General features: G+C 37.2%; 1 protein-coding gene across 7 annotated transcripts in view; it reads left to right on the forward strand.

Annotated features, from left to right (window-relative positions):
* DYNC1LI2 (dynein cytoplasmic 1 light intermediate chain 2) overlaps positions 1–23,533 on the forward strand; it is a 38,249-nt gene that overhangs the window by 13,849 nt on the left and 867 nt on the right. Inside the window, exons 5-15 of one of the 7 annotated variants that reach the window (XM_087739414.1) lie at positions 961–1,127; positions 1,460–1,553; positions 2,118–2,253; positions 2,598–2,709; positions 3,823–3,882; positions 4,617–4,658; positions 5,122–5,239; positions 6,225–6,341; positions 11,719–11,786; positions 13,044–13,181; positions 13,590–14,739. In XM_087739414.1, coding sequence (XP_087595540.1) covers positions 961–1,127; positions 1,460–1,553; positions 2,118–2,253; positions 2,598–2,709; positions 3,823–3,882; positions 4,617–4,658; positions 5,122–5,239; positions 6,225–6,341; positions 11,719–11,786; positions 13,044–13,157 — 1,028 coding nt within the window. In that variant the 3' untranslated portion in view covers positions 13,158–13,181; positions 13,590–14,739. Of the gene's footprint in view, positions 1–960; positions 1,128–1,459; positions 1,554–2,117; positions 2,254–2,597; positions 2,710–3,822; positions 3,883–4,616; positions 4,659–5,121; positions 5,240–6,224; positions 6,342–8,685; positions 9,962–11,718; positions 14,740–17,186; positions 17,244–23,533 lie in introns of those variants that run through there. The other 6 variants (XM_087739415.1, XM_087739413.1, XM_087739417.1 and 3 more) reach the window with 6 other exon arrangements.

Raw genomic sequence — 23,533 nt, forward strand, 5'->3', positions numbered from 1 at the left:
GCTTGTCTCTTTCCTGAGGGCTTCTCATGGCTGAGCAAGGAGGATGCTTCAGGTGGGATTGTCATGTGAGGGAGAGCCCCGGGCCTTTGGGAAGCGCTGTGCCTGGGAGCAGACACATCCAGTAGGCAGATTTATCTGGTCTGTGGCTTTTTTCCTGAAAAAAAGACATAAAAACTGTAAGTCGCAGCCCAGTTTTGATAAAGCATGCGTGGGGTCACAGTGCGCTTCCAAAATGGTGTTAATACTATTTCTTAGGCACTTCAGTATTTGATAGTATTTGATATTATTGGAACACTCATCGTTGCCGTAAAATTAAAACATTGAAAACACAGAAAGCATTTAGTTTCCTCTGGGCCGTTGTAGTTTTCCTGAATATAACTGAGTCTCTTCAGATAATATTTAGAAGTCTTTGAGTCTGTATTTATGCAGTGTATTTTTTATATTCCTAGCATATATATATATATTTCTGACTCCCGCAACAGAAATGTAGAGTAATAGAAACTTGAGTAATAGTTTATAAGAAAGAGTGGCTGTTTCAGCTTGGTGTTTTCTGTGTCCATTTGCATTTTCACCATGCTTTCTTCCAAAACTAGGTACAAATTGCAGTGAGTATAGGCTACGTTGTTATACTACATTTACGTTTTTTGTTGTCAGCTCCCCTACAATGAAATGCATTGAATTGAGGAATGTGCATTTGTGCATACTATAGCTCTTGCAGCTAGTTTTGATTATTTGTCATGGCTCCAAATTGCACTCAATTTAGCTTGTTGTAAATTTTGGTGGAGAATTGTTGTGTTTGAAGGGGCAACAAGGCTTAAGCTTGCATTCTGTTCTCATGTAGTGCCTCATTATAAAAGGAAAAAAAAAAATTGAGATTTCTTGTTAGTCATAGATTAATTATGGTTTAAAAAGAACAACTAGTTCCTTTGTTTTACCTTAAGAAGATCTCTCTCTTGATAGTTATAAAGGAGTTTCAAGAGTATGTAGAACCTGAAGAAGGCTACCAAGGATCACCGCAGAGAAGAGGCCCTTCTTCTGGCCAAGAGGATGAACATGTTTCTTTGCCACTTGGAGAAAACGTGCTGACTCACAACCTTGGTATTCCTGTGCTGGTAGTTTGTACAAAAGTGAGTTTCTAATTCTGTTTGCTACTACGGAAAAGTTTAATAACTTTTCTTTTAGAAGGCATGCTTTATACAGACGTGCAAAATGAATTCTGGATTAATAGTAAAGGGGTTTATTTTAAAAGTAAGCTTCTGCCATCAGTGTAAATTTTTAATTTTGCAGAAAGGTAATAACCTTGTCAATTATATGTTAAATTACTTTATGTTTTGATTTATTGGTGGCATTTTAAAACCAAAGGCTCAAAGTAAATGTGATGTGTGTGTGTAATAATAAGGAAGATGTTGGGATTAAACAACTGGGTTTTTCTGGTTTTGTTTTTCTCCCTTTCTTCCAGTGCGATGCAGTGAGTGTACTAGAGAAAGAGCATGACTACAGAGAAGAACACTTTGACTTCATTCAGTCACACATTCGTAGATTCTGCTTACAGTGTATCCTTTCCTGTGCTGAGGGGATTTGCTGTAACCTGGAAGCAAGAAAATACGTTTTAGTGTTGAATTGCACATAAGGTTAATCTGAGAAATTCCACTTCAGGATTGCTTGCTATTTAGTTATTTACTATGTAGCGTTTGTTGTTTTGAGAATGTTGAGAGATGTATAAAACTTTTTATAATTTTAAAATTGTGCATGGGATTTGGAGCTTTTGTTCCTTTACAGAGGATTTGTCTTGCGTTTTCTGAGGTGGTTTTTCTTGGTTTTCCCCTCAGAACTTGCAGTTTCCATATAAACCTGAGCTGTCTCTTAAGTTTTTGACTTTTTCAAAGTTAAGTGCCTGGGAGGGTAGGTAACTTTTGTGTATGTCAACGAAAAGTATCATGAGTCTTCTCCTGTTATACCCTCTTCCTCTCCCTGACTACTAAATGGCTGTAGCTTTTGCCTTGAACTACTTCTCAAAATTAGGTCTAGTAATTATATGTGCATTAGCTCCTGTTTTGAAATTCTTACTGTAACTTAAAAACTATACCTTACATAATTTTCCTTAAATAAATAATCAGATGGGGCTGCCTTGATTTATACATCAGTTAAGGAGGAAAAGAACCTTGATCTGTTGTATAAGTACATTGTACATAAAACATACGGTTTTCAGTTTACCACACCTGCCTTAGTGGTAGAAAAGGATGCAGTTTTTATGTAAGTCAATTGTATAAGCAGCATGGTTTCAGATTGCTTTCTGTTAAGCACTACACTTCATGTAACATATATATATAAAAATAACTTGACTGGTTTGTGTCATTCAAAAGCTCAGTATGTGAGTATTCTAAAATCCTGAATTAAAAAAACAATGTAGTGCATATTACTTGGGTTACTCAGCTCAGAGTATATCATTCCAGCTTTTTAGTATCTTTGGAATTTAGCTGAGAATTAGGATTGACCTATAATAAAATTGCTGTATTCAGGTAGAGGGCAGTAAATAAATGGTCTCTGTAGAAGTGCTTTTTGTGACTGAAAAGGCAAAGCTTTCCTTCTTTTTATAGACCTGCTGGTTGGGACAATGAAAAGAAAATTGCCATTTTACATGAAAACTTCACAACAGTGAAACCAGAAGATGCATATGAGGACTTCATTGTAAAACCTCCTGTAAGAAAGGTAAAAAGGGATAAACTCTTCCCTGCCCCCCCAACAAATAGGTGCAGTTTGCTTGAATGGCTACTAATAACTATTAATACTGAAGAACTCAAAACCTAAATGTAATTTTTTTTGTATTCAAATGTGTGAAACATCAGGCTTTCATTTTCTGGTTGTTTAAAATACTGCAAGCAATCACAGAAATCATTCACCTTAGTAAATGAAAAGGCAGTCCAAAAATAACGGTTTCACAAAAACGTTTTTGCATGTGTGGGATAAACCCACTTTTTGAAAATGGAGAATACTGTTGTAGGACTTCAACAATTTACATGTATACACACATGGCATTGAGGTTACCATATAAAGGCAAATCTCGTAAAACAAGACAGTATATCACTATTGCATTAACATATTATTAATGACAGATTTCTTCATGTAAGGCAAAAGCAGTAAATAAGTGATATAAATTCTGTGTATTGCTAATTTTGTGAGTATAGGTGCACAGGAATAGGATATCTGTAAAATGGATAGTATGGAAAATTGTAAATGAAAATGTATTCTGATCTGTATTGGAAAGCTTCTTTTACAACTTTCTTACATGCTTAACGTTTCTAGCTCAAGCCCCAGTATTTGGAAAAGGGAAGAGCTGTTTGAAAATTTCATGTAAGGGAAAGGTTTAATCCTGTTGTTTGTAACTCATGGCACCTATGGGAAATAATTATTGCCTAATAGGAGTGTTATGACTGATAAGAGCTAGCGTAATGTTTCTGGGGGCTGAGGGATTGAGTTTGGGGTCTTCTGGAGTAAGGTAATCTCAGGTCTTTGAAGAGATGCTGATGAGATTAATACCTAAACTTAAAAAGGTGAATGTGGCTACTTACCAAGTGCTCATCTTTCTAGGAGAATACCCACAGGCTAGTCTACTCCATTCACTTACAATTTTTTTTTTTTTTAATGACAACTTCTTTAATGTTACTACTCTTTTAAATGTGAAAGATTTTTTTTTTTTAAAAAACAGTAAAGAATGTTATTAAACATTTGCCTCTTTTTCTTCTCTTTAGGTCACCAAAACATAAAAAACAGTTACAGTAATTTCAGTTTTTACTTCTAATAACAAAATATTTTGTTCAACAGTTAGTCCATGATAAAGAACTGGCAGCAGAAGATGAACAAGTATTTCTTATGAAACAGCAGGTAAGAATGGAAGTATGAAAATAAGTCCTTACTATATAAGATTTTGGTTTAAGCTCTCCATTGTTACTACCTTCAGTTTTTCATTCTTCATTTAAATCACTAGATACCCACTTTTCAGCTTTCAAATTCAGATGTAATTGTGAAATAAGACTTTTCTTTATTTTAACAAATACGAGTAGAAAATATGGCCACTTATCTTGGCAAGTTGAAAGGAAAATATGCTGAGAACAGAAATAATTTGCATTTCAGAGGAGAAGAGCAAGAAGATAATTTGAAATTTCACAACATAGATGTATTGATCTGTAAAATATAAATATTTTTGAAACATGATATCTTAGTGTTGCTGTTTTCTTACAGCCAGAGGCTTGAAAGACTTTAAGGTGTCCAGTTTGGCTGTGCTGTATCTTCTTGTTTTCTTCACTGCTCTGTTGTTTAAAAAAAACTAGTAATACTTTCCTATATAGTTGATTATAAGTATCATAGAGGTTACAGACTTGGGTGTCTATGGTTATGGCTTGTAGTTCGGGAACAGCTGTGTAAGACAAAGGACTGAAGCTTATTTACTCATTTTAACCCTGTCATCTAGTGGTAAAGTCTGGAAGTATATAAGAGGAAGCCTGTAAATATTGGGGAAAAAAAAATTATCAAATAAATTAATGGTTAGTCACCTTCACTGTATTTTATTCCTTTATATTTTCTGAAATATATTTAATATTAATATGCTCTTTTTGCAGTCATTCCTTGCCAAACAGCCAGCAACGCCTACAAGAGCATCGGTAAGTAGATCCAAGAGAAGAGTAGGAGGTGTTTTGTTTCCTTCTAGGGAGGAGGGAATGATTCTAACATGGAGAGGTTCATTTTGTAAATGTAAATGTAAAATACATACTTTCTGCAGTTTGGGGAGATTGAATTAAAAAAGAAGTGCCAAAATTTTACAATGTGGCTTATAAAGTACTTCATTCTAATTCACTGTGGAAACATAGAAATATCTGATGATTATTGAACTGAAAATTTCCTACAGCGATTCATCCTTTCTCTTTGTGGAGGCACATGCCCCAAATAACTGGTGGTGTGTTGTTTTGGTGTGTTGTTTGGTTTTTTTTTTTCTCCCCCCCTGTGTGCATACACTACAGTGCTAATATGAAGGTTTGAAAAGTAATTTGTATGTAATGTTACATTTGCTTTATATAACTAATCCATTTAAGTTCTTTGATTGGTGTGATTTGGACTTTTTTTAAGGAATCTCCTGCAAGAGGCCCTGCAGGATCCCCAAGAACTCAAGGCAGAGCTGGTCCCGCTAGTGTACCCAGTGCCTCACCAATAACATCAGTTAAGAAACCAGATCCAAATATTAAAAGTATGAATAAGCATTTTACTGTTTTTATCATGTGTTATTTCCCTCAAAAAAAAAAATCCTCTCTTGTACAAGATTTTGGAATTTATTCACTAACTGTATAGTTAGTTTAATAACACAAATGAATTTATGACATAGCTTCACGTTTTATTTTCTTTTTTTTGAGTCATTCATATGACTTGGAGTTCTGCTATTGCCAAGCAGTCAGTCAGAGTTCAAATACATTATTTCCTTAAGTTGCCTAAATACATTTATTATGCATCAGTTGGATGATTAGAGTGGGGACTGCTTTAAGGTATATGCAGTTTTATACTTCGTATTGCTTATTCTGGACTCCACGACGTCTCCAGAACGTCATTGTCTGACATTGTACATGAAGTAACTTGGAAATTACACCCTTTCCCCTCCCTCAGCCCTAAGAGGGAGCTCCATGTTGTTGAGTGGTTTCTTTCCTCTCTGTGCATTAGGAAAGTTGGTAGGGCCAGTATTGTTTTTAATTATGCGCTGTGGTGTCATACCTTGCTTACAGTGGATAAAGTACTCAGGCAGTTCTGGATCATATCTCATTGCTGTATATCCAAATTCTGATTTATGAAAAGTAGCGTGGCATGAAAGACTGCACTAAAACATCTATGCGGTTTGTTAATGGACTTATAAATCTTTGAATTGCACATCCATACTTCATGCTTTGTTTCTTGGCTTCTACAGTTAGAAAAAAAGGAAAAGCATACAAATATTTAGATTAAAATTTTGTGACATGCCCCCACCCCGTTCCAGAAAAGTGGTGATATGCTTTCAGTCGTCTCTGCCAAAGAATGCAAAGGACTAGTGTCTTTAAATTGAGCAAAGAGAGACTCTCTCATATTTGAGGTTTATTTCCTTGATTGGTAAGAGAGTTATATATATATGTTAAAAAATAAGTTCTATCATTTACCAGCAATAACTATTCTTTGATATATATATATATATATATTTGTTTTTTATTTAGATAATGCTGCAAGTGAAGGTGTCTTGGCTAGTTTCTTTAACAGCCTCTTGAGCAAAAAGACTGGCTCTCCTGGGAGTCCTGGTGCTGGAGCAGTGCAAAGTACAGCCAAGAAATCAGGTATTGGGCTTGTTATTGCAAGCTGTTTTGCATATTTTTAATGTTTTATTTGGCCCACATTGGCCTAACTGCGTGTATCTTTTAAACTGGTCAGTAAAGTGACAGACCTTGACAGATGACAGTGCCAAACTGTGCAATCTTTAAAAAAGAACTGAACTACTGCAACTTCACAACTCCAGGGCTTCTATTAACCCTGTCATAACTTGATTCTTTGAGTGAAGTTATACTGCTGGGATATAAATAACATTTCAGTCTTGATCATATTCAGAAAGTGCTGGTTTTCTTTTTTTTAACTTCAGAATTCCTTTCTTGACACTTACCTGTTTTTTGAAGGAAATGGAGTTTATTGGGCTTGGACTGTAGTCGCTAGTCAAACTATTGAAATCTCTCCAGAGTTCAAGTTTAAATGAATTACTACTTATGACAGCTTGATGTTATTCTCTCGTTTAATTTAGTATTTTTTGTGATCCAGCACAACTGATAACACTGATCACGTAGATTCGTTCTGTGTATGTGCCTATGACTGCATTGTATGAGATGTTTGTTGATACGTAGTTGCATTAGTTTGGGTGAAGACAAAAGAAACCTGTCAGAATACTTGGTACCTGTACAAAACTCAGTGTTATAAACCATGTGGTTGTTCCACCCAATATTAGAAATGTACTACTTAGATTATTTAACTGTGTCTTTTTGGTATTGGTGTTCCCATCACACTTAGGTTCAGGAGCTTTCCTTCCGGAATTATTTCAGTACTAAATTATTGATAGATATTCTACTTCTGATCCCAGACTTGTGAAATCATGTGAAATTTAATGGTGATGCCAAACCCAGGGTTTCTGATGCTTAGAGGAGTGTGTAAGCCCCAGATACTCTAAATTGGAAATGAAAAATATTTGATGCCAGCCACAGTGATGATACTGCCAGTAAGAGAACCAGAGCAGTTATTGGAGTGTGGGTATTTGAACTGAAACTATTCGTGGAGAGGTGAAGTAAGGATTTTTTTTTTTTTTTACATTGGTAAGGGTTTTATATGACATTCCATGCTCTGAAAGCTCAAAAATGGCTAGAATTTGACTTACAGCAAGTCAGTATTTTGTTGGGGTTTTCTTTTGTTTTAGCATGATGAATTCTGTAATTTATCTTTATTAAATTTTATTTATTAGAAAGATAACAATACAAGAATTATTTGTATTATTTACATAATATTACTGTACCTACATTATAAAAATATTTAATTAATTCTTTCCTAATCCAGAATGCCCTCTTCAGTTAAACACTGAAAGGTGTCCCCTGCTTCATCAAGCGCAGCATCATGCTATTACTGACCACAATGTCAAATTAACTGTTTTTATAGAAAGAGGACTAGAAATAATTTTTAGGGATCATTTCATCCGTGCTCTTTATCTAAAGCAGAATCAGTTAGGGAGTTCCTGGCTAGTGATGAAAAAGTAAACAAACTCTGAAATAAAAGATGTAATGTCATCTCTCCAGGAAGCCTGTTCCAGTACTTAATTTCTTGGTTATTTTTGCTCTTGTACAGTCAGTATTTCTTAATCCCAGTACTATTTGTCTTGTTCGAGTGGAGACAGAGATCAGTGTAGCCCCTTTGTCTTTGCAGCAATCTTTTGCATATTTGACAGCTATTACCCTTTTGCATCTGACTTTTGTCTGGGCTACAAAAATACACTTCTGTCGGCCTTTCCTCACAGCACATGTTTTTTATGGCTCTGATAATTCTTACTGTTCTCCTTTGGACTGCCTGCTCTGATGACCTGTTTCTTTTGGTGCTCAGAAATGAATGCGGTACTTCAGACAAGGCTTTGGCTGCCCTAAGTAGGGGTTACTTAATCTGTGTTATGTATTGTGATTCTATTTAGATGTCTCAGCATGATGCTATGTTTTTTTCATCTGTATGATATTAATCGGGATTTCTTGTAACAGTACAGCCAGCTTAATACAATTTCTGCCTCCTAGTAGGACGTTTTCTAGTCTTACCAAATGACCTTAGTATTTCCAAAGGTTGTATGTTTGCTTTTAACATTATTTTCCATTCTGTTACTGTGCACCACTTTGATAATTTATATAAATAACTTTTTACCTCCAATCCTGTCTTTCAAAATCCTTTGTAGTCCCTTCAAGCACGCTTGCCTATGTGTCTGATATCTTCAACAGCTGGACAGGGTCGATTGCTGAATAAAAATATTGACTAGTACTATGGATAACTAATGGGTAATTTTATTAATTACAATACATTTTTCTGAAATATCAAGACTGTTTTTTTTCTAATTTATTTATATAAGGGTTACGTGAGATGTGATATCAACCACTTCTCCCTTCTCCACAGGGCCTGTTACCCTATCATAGAAAGAAATTTGGTTGGCTTGACACAACTTGTTGGTAACAGTTCCGTGTTGATTGTTGTGCTGGTAGGCTGTTTGTAAGCATCTAAAACATAATTGCAATTTCTGGAAAAAATACTAGAGTAAAAACTAACTAGTCTGTAATGGGCTTTACTCTTTCCTCTTTCAGTCTTCTAGAACATCATGTACTTTTCAGGAGTTTTCAAAGATAACAAATGGCTATGTGTACCTTTTTCTTTTTTTCTTGTGTCAGCATTAACTTCTAATTTAAATAGATTATTTCTCTCCTGAAACATCTAGAGACAGCAGTCATACATCCTTTCTTAATTTTCTTGTTTTGTTAGACTAAATTAGACAAGTTCTCTTCTAGTCTTCTGTTAGAGGTTGAGCTCTGTTTTCCCTACTAGTCTCTTCTTCATTAGTTCCCATCATTGGCTTATCTTTTCCTGAACATGAGTGATTAGAATTGTATGCAGCACTCCAGATATATCTCATTGTAGTGCCTGGTACAGCAGTTCTCTTTCTTTGGTGGAAGTACTTCTCCTGAGTGATCTCAAGATTGCAGTTGGCTTTTCTTGGCTGCATCAAGTTGGCAGCTCATGCTCATTCCCTGACTTTCAGAACAGAACAATCGGCTTTCACTCACAAGAGAATATGCCTGTTCCTTGTCAGCTGATGTGCTCACATCTTATATTCAACCAATATAAGATTAAACTTTCCTGAGAAGGTAAGGGCTCCTCACACTGGTATCTCAAAAGCACTTGTTGAGTTTATAAGGTAGCTGGCGCTGGTGGTAACAGAAAAGATTACTTGCTGTTTTGTGGAAGAGTTGAGGAGAATATTTTGGAGAAAGTCTTATTTATGGCAGCATCCTCTGTGTGAGTAAATGTGCTAAAATGGTCTTTGTAGGCTTTTTAAATGTCCAATTTAAACTGTTTAAAGAGCCCTAAGTTTTCAGAAGGTTGACACTAAAAATATTTAGCTTTAAAGAGACCACCCGTTTCTCCCACAGCTATGAATATCCTGTGGTTGAAATTTTGACGTTTTGTCACAGGATGAGGGAGACGTCGTGGATCTCAACAGCCTAGGTCTGCCTAATTGATTGATTGCTTTCTGCTATGTTAACTCTTACTTGAGAGAACTCTCTCGTCTGGGCAGATGCTGCAATGTCATGTCCATTGTTCCTGATGTGTAATTCCTCACCCATCTTATTTGCCTTTATGTTTCTGGACTGTCTTTCTTCCATGTGTAGACCATGATATTTTAAAGAACTTCAATTAGTCGTTTCTGTGGTGGGTTATTTTTCTCCGCATTGACTTCTAGACTTAAAAAGTTATTTCATTTATATTCACAAGAAGATTCTTGTAAATTCTAAGATTTGCCTTCAATCTTTTATTGCTGTGCAATAGATAAAGAACTAGGGTTCCCTGCTCTCACCCTAACCTAGAAAGGAGAATACATATAATCATATAGAACACATCTAATTGACTCAGGCCATTACCATCCTTGACGATATTTTTGTAGGGAAACCAAAAGCAAGTATCTATTTAATTTATAACAGAGGGGAAATTTTTATTTTCATAAAACCTTTATTTTCTTAAAAAATTCTTCTCCTCTGAAAGGTGCTCACCTATGATGGTGGTAAAGGGGAGTATATAAACCTACATATCATTGAACAGCTTGGCAATGTTTTTCCTGTCCAGTATGAGGTAGTTGCAGGAGACAGATGCTTGGTGTTATTTTGGAGGCTTAAGGATCCAGTTCATCTAGCATTAAAAACAGTTTTTGTTTAGACCTACTTTGTTTGAGCAAGAATTTTGTGTGTTTTTTATTGTTTTAGAGTTTAGGGTTTTTTAACTCCAAGATACCATTAGTCTACATGTAAAGTGTTTTGTATTGTAAGTTATATTACAGTTAATGTACTAATTTTAAAATTTTGTTTAAATACTCATGCTTTGAATAGATGCTACTAAGAGTACTGTGGCTTACAACTAGTGCTTAAATTTAAAACCTTTATAGTGATTAAAGGTAACCTTTTAACTTGGTTATGTCTTTGTACTTTGGAAAAAAACACTTAAATCTCTAACAGTCAAATCTTGCCTTCTTAATGTTTTCAGCATGTACCCTGGAAAAAATCCACCTAATATTTCACACACATTTGAGCTGGAAAACAGATGCTTGTTAAATTCTTTGGCTATGTAAGGAAGCTGTACATGGTTATATAATCTACTTTTAGCCTAAAAATATAGCTTTTTAATCTTAAATGCTTGTATGCTCTAAGCATTAGAATATATTGTTCCAATTTTAGCAATTAATTTGTCTGTGGGTTTATAATTTTCAGAATGAGAGAATGAAACTAATGGTTCAGTTAGAGAATTGTTAAAAAGTTTTGAGTCTAATATAAAAATGTAAGATACGCCTTTCCATGAAATGCTCCAGTGTGTCTGTTTCCAATTGAAGAAGTCCTTTGAAATGACTGCTCTGAGATATTACATGAATATGCAATTCATGTCCCCTTTTTTAAGGGAAACATTGTCTGCAGACATAAGAGTTCTTCCTGTTAGTTGCTTAATATTAAAATGCAGCAAGTATAAGTGTGACAAAACAAATATGATTTTTGTAGCAGGTGTCCTGCATACCTTGGAAAACTTGTGGTTAAAATCTGGGTTTAAATAAAGTCCTTGCTATCAGTACTAATAATAGAACTCTGTACAGTTGACTTTTATAGACAACTCTTAAATGTCGTTGTTTTTAAAATGTTAGTTGCCGTAAAATATATCACAGATATTTTTGTGCTTTATGGTGCCGTATAATTCAGCATTTCATTTCTTTAAAGTGAATCAAACCTTAGTATTTATCAGTCTTTACATAGACATTACCTTGCATTGTGTCAGGCCCTGTGTTCTTGGGTAGGTGGCAAAGTAATGAGAAATTAAATAATATGAATACTTGTACTCATCAGTTAAAACATTTCATTGAAATTAGATTGCTTTAACCTTGTCCTTTTTTCTTCTTAGGACAAAAAACAGTTTTGACAAACGTTCAAGAGGAATTGGATAGGATGACTCGCAAGCCAGACTCTATGGTAACAACAAACTCTCCTCCAACAGAGAATGAAGCTTGATAGCGCATAAAAAAATGCATATGTAAATGACCAAATAACTATGTATATTGATCTGATAAGACCAGGAATTTTCTGCTATGGCAGATGCTATCAGTTTTCTTGGGGCAGGGGAAATGAGCTTACTACATCATTGCCTTGTCCCAGTAAAAAGTGCACATTCAGGAAGTTTGCGTATAAAATCCCTCTGTATAAGATAACCATTTAGAGTTTATATAGGGCAATTCTTTTGGTTTTGGAGGTAAGCAGGTGCAGCTGCATTTCCTGTTGTGAAGAACACAGAGAAGCAAAATGGAGAATTCTTATTAAAATACTACTACTGACTGCACACAAGGCAAGAAAGAGAAATGAAATCCTCTTTCAGAGTTACTGGAATTGGCTACTTGTATGTTTGCAAATGCATTATATTCTTGGAAAGGTGGTGGTGGTGGTGGTGGTGTAACAGAGCATTAATTAGGTGAAAGAAGCCTAGGCAGGGAATGGAGCCCTAAAAGGGCAAACAGATTTGGGACAGTAAGAAACCAGAATGTTGGATTGACTGGAGAGGAGCAATGTTGTTAAACCCTGTGTTTCACATAGGGTAAATAATCACTGTTTTAAAAAGACTACTTTACATTGGAGAATTCCAGGCCAAACACTACGCATCGTGGGAATTTATTCTTGTTATAAATCTTGTTTTAGTTTTTAAAGAAGTCTAAGAGTGTGGGTGCCCTTTCTGGTGTAGCTGACAAAGGGAGAAACTATAACTTGTTTAGATCCAAGTGCCTGGCACAGTGTGTGATGTGTCTTTAGAAGGTGCTTGAACTTATTGTGCACTGTAGTACAAACAGTCACTGTTTGGTTTTATTTTAAAATCAGTAGTTTGGCGATTTGTATTTAATTTTAAATCCTGTTTTCTGATAGCTTCTGCCTTTTTTTATGCCAAGAGGCTAGACTATGAAGAATGGTGGGTGACGTATCATTTTCCCATAATGAAATGTGCTACAAACACTCTCAGTATTTTTTTTTTTCTTACGTCTTGTAACTAAATATTAGCTACCAAGCTAAAATTGATTCCTGCCTTAGACCTGTGGAGGTTTTTAAAAAAAACTTTCAAGGCCCTAGTTCCAACCACATCTGCTGCAGGTGCAGCCAACTCCAATTCTGAAGGTAACCGAAAAAGTATGAATGTGTACATGATGAACATACTCAATAACTTGTTTTGTATTTTCTTTAATGTAGCATTTCATTTGGAAAGATGGGTTGTGGTTGTCCCCGTTGCTCGAACGGAGCTCTGTCCATGGTCACATAAAACCATCATTCTCTAAAAACAAACAAAACTGCTATGGTTACTGAAATGGCACTTTGATTTTATATACGGTATGCTTGTTTTACATGTACACACTACCATAAATTAAAAATACCAAGCATATTCTGTGCTCTTAACGCTGAAGGGAAAAACCACAATTTGAATTATGCAGAGTTTACTTTTTATTGATATGAACTTGTTGTACTAAATCTGATGTCTGGATATAACTTCCCTAATATATATTGTTACTTAAATATACAGAATTAGATTGACCACTAACACAGTACTGGATGTTAACTTCAAATCCTATGTTACAACAAGAGGCTGTTCTTGTAAGTCTGTCTAAACATTATCTAGAAAGCTAAGAGTATTTACTTGCCTCTTTGACAAACATTAACATGAGTATGTTATTTGTGCCAGTTTTTTTTTTGTTGAAAATACTATATTTTTCTTTTTTTTTACTTTTTTTTAATAAACAGTATGACCTGAAGTTACACAGTTGTCTAGGTAACAGTTAGACTAAGACTGTGGATGGCTGATGGGTAATGTGGATGGACTTCCTGGTGTCATGGGTGCCGGCTGCGCGTTACCACACCAGAAGAAGTAATTACACGCTGTCCTCTTGACACTGAGAATTGAGATTGGAGACTAAAACATCAAAAACTCAACAGGAAAATTGAACAAGTGTGTGATCATAATGGGATATAGTTTGAAAACCTCAGTCTGAAACTGCATTTTTTTGTCATCTAACCTGATAAGCACTTTCTCCAGCAATATGGCTAAAACTTAAAATTGAAGTACTTTCCCGTTCTATAAAAAGGTTAAATATACTAAAATTGATCAAAACTGATAATGTATGATAACTTACCAGCTTTGCAGAAAGATGCTTCTGACAAAGCAGAAACAAATTTCCGGTTTCTAATTGCAAGTGAATGCTCCTAGTTTATTGAAAGAAAGTTGTAAGTAATGTAGCATCCTGTGGTTGCCAAAGTCTGTCAACTTTGGTGAGCTGCACAGTTGTTATTCTGGTGTCTTCAAGCATTGGAACCAAAGGCCAAATTGCAAACAGCCTTTACATTTTCAAGCGAAACTTCATTTTATTTGCAGATACACTTGTATGGTAGACTGTTTAAACTATTATATGACTATATTTATATGCATTATAGTGACTGCATCTACTGTTCATGTTTAAACTAAGGAAACACGAGATGAAAGCATTCAACTTGAAGCAAATAGAAAAGTTTAAAGATTGGCCCTCCATAAAAATGCTGTGGTTATGCTGCTTGATTTTAAGTTTGCACTTTTTTTATTGGCATTTAAAAAAACTGTTTAAACTGAACAGAATTTCGTATTTTATTTAATTTAACTATGTTGAAAGTGACTGCTCTGTACATCATGAACTTAACAATATACATGCTGTAAATGAAAGTTCACTGTCCTGTATACTAAGTTTATTGGTTTTATTTCCAACTGACAATTAGGACTGCAAATGTATGAAACAAACCTTAGTCCACTTGTATGGCTTTAACCAGGTGCAGTATGCAGTCATGTGGAACCTTGCTTTCTAGTGCTGGCAAAACGAGGACGTCTTTAATTACTGGCTTCAATAAACACGAATCCAGACTGCTTCACGCTGTGCTTTTTTGTTGTTTTTAAGATCCCCCTTCTAGAGCTGCTTCTGTGGGAGCAGAATATTAGTCCGTTCTGTGAAGAGGGGAAATAAGTTGGCTTGTACAGTGGTGTACCTTAATGACGGCTTCCTCCTTGGGAGTTCTTGTACCAGCCTTCGCTAATGCAACTCCTTTCTGGAGTTTAGAGCATGCACCTTGTGTAAGTAAAGCGAAGTTGGTATAGCTACGTTTGCAGAGAGAGGTGTGCTCGCGATAGCCTACACATTAATGGTTATGTCAGCAGAACGGGTTTTGGTGCAAAGTAATGTATTTCATGAGAATGGGGAAACAGTTGTATATTTTCCCAGGTTAAGATGTATACCTTCTAATATATTTTGTGGAATACTGTATCCAGGCAGAGCACTGGTCCTAAATTTGCAGGATTAAAATCCAGGTTATGAGAAGTTTAAGGAGTAAATCACTTGAGTGGTGCAAATTCCTCTTCTCTGCTGATAGCAAAGCTGTATTCTCTCTTCGGTGAGTGTAGCAAGTTCTTCCTAATAAGCATAGAAAGAGTAGACTGATTTAATGAGGATTCTGTTTGTTTACTTCGTTGTTACTTTAATTGGATGCCTGTGTATCCCCTTGCATAGATTGAAGTTCTAGTTATTGTTTCTTGAGTCACCCTGCCTCTGAAATATAAATCCACTAAGCTTTTGGTTTCTAAAATACATAGTTTCTCTAGAAGTGAATCCTTAAGAGGCCATGAAACAATTACCATTTTAGAAATGCTGTAATGCTTTATGTTTTAATGAGTTCATTAATGTAAAGAATTAATTTTAGTCCCTTAAGATGGGATTTAGAAAATACTTTTTTAATATATGAAGATAATTATCTATTGTGTTAATTTGGGAGGAAACTAAATGAAGACTTCATCTTCAGACATGCTGAAGTTGAAAGTGCCTTTCTTCAGAAAGACCATAACAGTGGATTGAAATGGAAGAACACTCTTGTCACTCTTAGGTTTACTTTGCTGCTGTTCAACTGTAATTTGGTTTTTTTGAAAGCAAAATTTCTCCAAATTTAAAAAAAAAAAAAAAGGAAAGGATAGTAAGGTTTTGGTGTGGAAAACATCTTGCTGGAGGCTCTAAACTACTCTTACAAGATGAATCTTTCACTGCCTGTACTGTTCCAGATGGTGGTCTTAACCTCTCTGGCTTTTCAGCCATGGCAGGATTTTGTTAGGGAATGAACTTCTCAGATAAGAACCTTTGCTTGAGTAAATTTCTGAGTCTTTGTAGTTCAAATATATACAAGGGAAAGGCTGTAGATTAGGTTGTTATCGATGACCTAAACGAGACTCTGGTTGTCTGGGTCTATATGTAGAGCTGCATGGAATATCTAGATAGAATATTTAGTACCAAAACCAGAACTCGTCTGTTATTTGATGTTTTTGATTAAAAGTTAAATAATATATTCATAGGATAGAGGCAGTGTAGTTCCAAAAGCACACTTTTGATGGAGTTCAGTTTCGCCTTCAAGGAAGCATTGATGTAAAACTTCCAACCTGTTCTTCTACAGGCTTCATAATAATTAATTACTTCTTCTCTGATCCACTCAGATTGTGTGGAGAAGATAATGTAAGCACGAATAATTAAGACAGCCAGCAGTCTGAACTAATGCTTTGGGACACCACATGGCTCTGGTTTCACAAACATCTGACATTTCTGCAGTCAAATGTAACTAGTTTATAAACAGCCATTCCATGTAATGGGAGTTGCAGAAGTGCAGGTGAGGGCGGAATCTGATCTAGCACGCTTTCTTTTCTCTGGAAAAGTGAAATGAAGCAAGCTCTGACTTGCATGCGTACATCAATGCCTCTTGAAATTCAGATGCTTAAAAAAAGCTCAAGGAAGTTAATTTTCTCAAGTGAAGCGCTTTACAAGTGGTAGTATAAATGTGATGTTACAATCCTTCAACATCATGCATGTCTCCATAAATCTGAAGTATAGGGCACCTAATTCTGCTTTAAAATGGCTGAAAAAAAATAAAATTAGTGGTATTAGCACGTTTGGACATTTCTTTTGCCAAATACAGCAATGCACCGAAGAGCATGGTGCTGACATTGTTTAGAAATGACTGATGCAAAAGATTTGACTTGTCAGTGTAAGTTGATATGTAGCACTGTTGCCCTCTGAAATAGCTATGTAATCACTTTGGTTTGTGTTCCAGCATTCGTAGTCACGGATTTCAAGTTACCGGAGGGGTTGTATTGAAACCACGCTAATAGTTACATGCAAGAGGTCTGTAAGATAATGTCATAAACAAGGGGAGCAGTTAATTTTCTCTGTTGCCTTTGCAGACTTTCTGTATGGCAGAATCAACATTGCTAGTTGTAACTTTTTATCTGAAGAAAAAGATCCTTTGACTCCCCTCTGCCTGACAATTAATTATGTTTTGCTGAAGGTTTCTGGAGATGAAATGTTCCAAGTCCAGAAGGTGGCAGACTTGGGATCAGTGCCTGTAGGTAATGCTGCTTAACGTGCCATTGCAAGATAATATATGCATTGCTTGGGATGTTCCCTTAATACTTCTTGTTTGGCAGATATTTTTTTTAAGCTAAGTATCTTCCAAAGAGTGAATTGCTGATTTTTTCCCAAACAAAAGCATTTTCATTCAGTTCTAAGAATTTTGTTAATATGGGTTAAGCTTTTTTTTCTTTCTAATTTTGAGTTGTCTTAATTAAGACACTCTGGTTCCTTTCTTTCAGAACAAAAGCTGAAATAGCAATGTCCAGCACTAAAAGAAAACAGTAGTATCTGTGCACAAGAAAGCTGAATTAGGTTGCACAAGCTGCCTTTGAAGTGTTTGATTTTTTTTTTTTTTTTTTTTTGGTATGAATATTCACTAATGAAACTGTTTGGTACTTGTTTGTATGTAGCACTCCGTGTAGCTTTATGACACATGTAAAAATGTCATCCTTGTCTCAGACTTGCCAAATGCTTAAAAACGGGAAAAAAAAAAAAATCCTTCAAAATATGCCAGAAAGGTGGTTGCAACTAAAAGGTGCTAGGAATAGTCTTGCATGAATATTCACAAGAACGTGCAGTAAAATATTGACGTTCTTGAGAAAAGGAAACATGCAATTGTAAATCTCCGGCACTCAGTTTACCAAATTGACAGCATTCCAAAAAACAGGGACTTTCCTTTTAGAGAGGGAATGAGATGCCAGCATTAGAATTGAGTTAATTGCCAGAACAGAGGGAATAAGACCACTGAAAAGATAATGGATACTGAGGCCTGGACCAGACCAACTCTACGTATTGCTCACTGGACTTGCAGTCTGAGGGACTAGAGGACAGAGTACTCTGACTTGCGTGCATTGGCCCAAGTGACCAGCTACAATTTTTGGCTTGACCGATGTTGCCCGTTTCCCTCTGTGAAAGAGCCCAGCCAAGTTTTTGGTCTGCCACCAGCCTTTTGACTGTCCTGCGGGGCGGTCTGGGGTAGGCAGGAGAAGCCTGCGCCAGGTACAGCGAATTCACAGCGTGGTCACAGTGCAGATAGGAATGGTGGGCACGCGTTGCGGGAGGGTAATATGTGCCTAGGCAGAGGCCCAGTAATTAAAGGCTGTATCTGAACACAGACTTGACGCACATTTCAGTTGCAGAGCAAACTTGGATGTTGCATTCAAGTTTAAATGACCATATTGATCATGTATGTCTTAAATGGTAGGATAAAGATGGAAATGAATGTTACTTGCTGTGGTTGGTTAACAAAAACTATTTTACACTGATAATAAATCACTAAGTACTATCAAATCAAAACCTGCCTTTTCCAGAAGAATCAAATGATTATCCATGAGGGCCTTGGTATACTGACTGTGCTTTGGAGATTATTAGAAAAGTGAAGATGTTCAGAATTTTCAGATGGTCTGAAAGACTTGAGTTCCTGTGCCCATAGGCAGAGAGGGAGAAGTAGGAAAAAGTTCCATTTCATTGAAGATCGGTCACTGACTGCACAGAAAATCTCTTCAATCCAGAACAAAGGCAGAAGGCTAGGGGGAGAGCTCTTGGTACTTCCAGCCAAACCCAGAACTGGATTTATCTAGCTTAGGTGTGGAGGTCAGCACGGACAGCGATAGAGACTTTTATCGTCTGTGCTGTAATCTCACCGTGTGACGCAACTCACAGCTGTCAGCTGACAGTATCCTTGGTAATAATTGTTAGTTCCTGTTGCAATGGGCTGGTTTTGAAACAAGCAAGTGGGATATTAGCCTTTGATATATGCAAGAGACTGGGGTTACTTAACTGATACTGAAGTTTGTGTATGAATTGTTACACACAGGTTTATTTTTCTGGGAAAAGCGCACATGCCCCAGAAAAATACTGGATTGTCAGTAGGCAACTATAATTGGCAGCTGTTTAACTAGCTGTGTTAGGATGTTTTGACCAATACCTTGCAATGCTGTTTTGCTGGGCAGAGAAATTGCCAGTGAAATTGGCAGTATCTGAAACATTTCAAATTTAGCAAAAGCCTGTCAAAATCTCTCCAAGTCACCTTTTAGCTGAACAGAAGTACAACACAACTATTAAAAGAACGCTGTCATATTTAAAATATTTTTAGCACTGTTTCCTCTGCTTTTGCCTTTGCGCTCTGTCCTGTTCTACTCTCTCCTCAAAAACAACTTAAATCTTTTGGCCAACTTCAGTAACAAGAAAGATCTCGCAGATAGCTGACTTAATACCAGTTGCATGAAAATTAGTGGCTTGGTGGAGACAATAAATCCAAAGATTTCCTCTGCTTTAGGTAGGGATTGCCAAGTAAGTTTGGCTAGTTCATAGGCGAGACAGGCCAAACAAAAATCTATCGGTCTGCACACATGGAACCTGGCATAGCACTTGCTTCCTTTTGCTCAAGCAGTAGTTCGAGGACATAAATAGGAGCTAAGCCTGCTGTGTGCGAAAAGGGACCCTCGGGAGAGTGCTGGGTCATTGGGCTCAGTGGGAGGGGTGAGGTGGGGAAGGTAGGAAGAGAAGAGCTAAGTCTGCAAGGAATCAGGATTTATTAGTTCCGCTGTGTATGGCTTTGTAGAGCTGGGGCCATATGCCTGCCTTGAGTTTATAGCCAGCGATGGAAGACTTGAAATTATTTTTCCTGTTTAAAAAAAAGAAAGAAAGAAAAAAAAAAGCCAGAACGTTCCCTTGCATGTAGAAGACCCATGTAACTAAAGAAATAGTCCGCAAGGCAATGAGCCAAATTAGCTGAATATAAAGTTCTGTCATATGGAGGAATTAAGTGCTGTTGAAAAAAAGGAATACTCCTTGAACGGTTGTCATGTTAGCAATAAACTGTAGTTTAGCTGTAAGTAAAACAAATTCGGAAGGATAACTAAAAAACGGAGGTTTTTAACGTTTGCAGTTCCCCACCAGCAGTGCAGGGGCCTGGCTGCGTTGGTTACGTAACAGCGCGCACGGTATTAAAACAGTTGAGGTCAGTTGTTTTCGCTGGCCCATTTCGTCCGTGGAAAGAAAGAATGTAGTGAGTGTACTTCATCTTTTTTTTTTTTTTTTTTTAAGCCTGCTAAGGGACCTTTAAAACTTTGCTTATAAAACATGGTTTGTACAATTTTTTCATCCTCCCCTTCAGCTTCCCACCTCCTCAAAGAATAAAAATCAGCTCTTTCCCTCCAAAGGCCTGCTGTACCCTACATGCTCCATCTCTTGCTATAAAAATACTGGATATCACAGGGGCAGCGTGACCATGCCCACGCAGTCAGAGGGAACTAGTGTTTTCTGACCTTCTGTTCTAGGCCTATGTGTTTTTATGGTTTTATTGGAAGAAGACTACCTTTTTCCTCGGTTCAGGGCTTTTTTTTTCTTCTGTTCCCTGAATAAATGTAGTGCCATGAATAAAATAAACACTGCTGTCAGTCTCTCTGCATATTTTTCAGTGTGCTTCATTATACAGGATTCTTTCAAAAGAAATACAACCCACAGTCTTGGCTGGTTCCCAGCACCGTTAAAGGTCTACTGGCACTTTTCTTAAGAATATGAGGTTTTGCTTCTGTTTTTTATAGAAATTAATTTCACCTCCCTGCTATGTAGAATGTCTGCTGCCCTTCAGCCCAGCTGTGGCTGCAAGGTAACCCCTCTCTGGCACTTGCAGATTGCAGATGTCCTTAAAAGTTTTTAGAGGTGAAAGGAGTCAGTGACTACTTCATCAGCGATGAAGGAAGGGGGGAAAAAAAAAACCTGGACCAGTAGACACTACTGAAGGAGATTGTCAACCTCTAATCCTGGAGTAAAAAAAAAAAAAGTTGCTCTGCGAATGGCTCATTGTTAATAGCATATAAAGTCATGTTCGTAAGTCTGCAAAGTAAGGGTCTAACTAATTTTATTGGCAGTGTTGCCTTTATTGGTTTTGGTTTTTAGGGGACTTTTTTCTTTTGGTTGGTTTGTTTTTGAAGGGGAAATACTGTTTCCTGACAGTCATGGTGAAACTCCAGGAGTGACACTTTTACCTGTCCCCTTAAGAGGTGAAGCCAACCCCATACAGCCTCTTGGGACAGGCCCTGTGGTGACTTCCAGTCACCGCTGCCTTCTGGTCCCAGCTGTGAGACCTGATGGCTGCCCCATGGTGCTCATATTGGAGGAATCTGCCGCAATCTGTAGGCCCTTCCAGGGCTGCTCGGTTTATTTTCCAAAGCGTAAGGGCTGGAATACAGGTGAAGGTGTTGAAAGTATGCGTGGGGCTGATGTTATACTGTAACTGCAGGATAGGAATAGGGTTCACTAACACTTTCTCTTACTAGAGCTACACTTCTTTAACCAGACGAAAAGCCAAGAGAGTCGCTCGCTGTGCTGTGTCAGTATGTGCCTGAAGTACCCTGACCAACCCGTCAGATCTGAGAAGCGGGCACTATGCTGTCAGCCCGTGAAACCTCTCTGGATATTCGGTGGAAGAAGCTTTTATAGGCTGCCCTTCAAATTAGTTTCTGTCCTCCTCTCTGCTTCTCTTGGTACTTTCCTCGGTTGGTATGACTGTGCTTTGACTCCTAGCTGAGGAATTCAGTTCTCGTTATTGTTCCTGAGGTGCCTTCACGATGAGTGGTCTTACCCTGGGAGGTTGCACAGGGCTACTCCATCTGTGGTTAGACATGGTGAAGCAGGAATCCTTGTACTGTTCAGCAGCGGTCATCTTCCGCCAGTTAGAGATAACTGACTGCACGACTCCCCACTGCTCCGTCCAATTTTCCTTCTGCTGAAAGTCCGTGTCAGAATTTGCAGCTTATTCCTGTTGTATGTTGTATTAATTCCTAACTCTGACTCAGCAAAATTATTTGCCTGCTTCCCATGCTGCTCATGGCTACAGACTCAAAGTGTGCATGCCACACTCCCACACTGTGAAAATGGACAATTTACTGAACTAAAGCACTTAAAACTACCGGATGTTTTCCTAAAGCAAGTTCTTTATTAGCTTTTTAGGGTGGGGTGTTTGGGTTATTTTCCCCCAACTGAAAAGTTGAGAAAAAGCTTCAGGATTTTTTTACATTGAGAAATTCAAGGGGAAAAAAAACCTCCTCTCTGATGCCAAAGTTAAACTCTAATCACTGCTCAGCTCTCTTGGAATTTGGCAGCATACCAGTGCTCCTTCCCTTTGGGTCGGTCATGTGGAAATACCGGAGCATTTTCTTAAAGAACCTCTCAGCTCTTTTCAGGTACTTGCACAGATGTAACTTTCCTGTTAGGATGCTAATTCCTTTTGCGCTCTGAACTACGTTTAAGCACTGTTTGTAATAAGCACCATTCAGATCTACAAAATTTTATGCATAAACGTGAAAATACTTTAAAGTGTGTTACAACTACATAAATGCAGCTTTAAAAATGTGGTTTTAAGCTGATATTCATATTCAGTTGCAGTAGAATCACAGACTTTAATTGTGAAAATAAAACTTCAGTGTGCTTAATGAAATGAACCCACAAGAAGTTCACAAGTTTATGAAAGGCTGTTTAGTAAAGGCTGTATGAATAGCTGAGAGATGAGGGTTGTTGTGTTCAGTTTGATTAGCGATAATATTTAAGATTCTCTTTGCACTGCTTTTTACACCTCAATCACCAGCTGGTTTTAATTTATCACCACTGTCCTGGAGATTCTTTCTGATGGGGAATTTTTAATTCTGTCAAAGCTGGCTTAACTGTTCTGTAAAAATACCGATCTTTGATCATTTAATTATAGTGTCTACGAATAGCATACTTGGATTTCCTCCCCTCCGTGCTGTTTCTTGCTTGTTTTTCTCTGTTCAGTGATGTTTTAGCTGAATGTGAAATCCTCTCTGATGAATTCCATGATCCGATTAGCTTGATAATATGGTGGTGTCTTGAGTGCTGATCACTGACCTGGTTCCCCATTTTCCTAGTCTTGGTATGCAGCCGCACAGTGAAATGGCAGGCTGTGCTTGAAAAGCTCATGAACTTGTAAAAACAAAGTTATCTGAAAGCAACGTGATCTGCCTTGGATGAATGCAATGACCTTTTACTGGATCAATACTTTTATTTACATATTAAACGTAGATTTTTTTTTTTTCCTTCAAGTGCTACAGAGCAGGCTGAAAAGGTGCCGTATCAGGCAAGAATGTGTGTAAAGGATTCCTTTGTTAAATGTTGGCAGCAACCTCACAAGCCCTTGCCAAGTCTGTCCAGCCCACCCACCCGTCCAGGAGGACGCCAGAAAATCCCCCAGTATGGCTTGGTATTGGCTCGGTGCCATTTACAGCAAGGGGGACGCCGGCTGCACAGACCCTGGTGCCGAAA

The sequence above is a fragment of the Nipponia nippon genome, unplaced genomic scaffold (assembly GCF_047370975.1).
Source record: "Nipponia nippon isolate SJK-2023a ecotype South Korea unplaced genomic scaffold, ASM4737097v1 scaffold_7, whole genome shotgun sequence".
NCBI classification, from domain to species: domain Eukaryota; kingdom Metazoa; phylum Chordata; class Aves; order Pelecaniformes; family Threskiornithidae; genus Nipponia; species Nipponia nippon.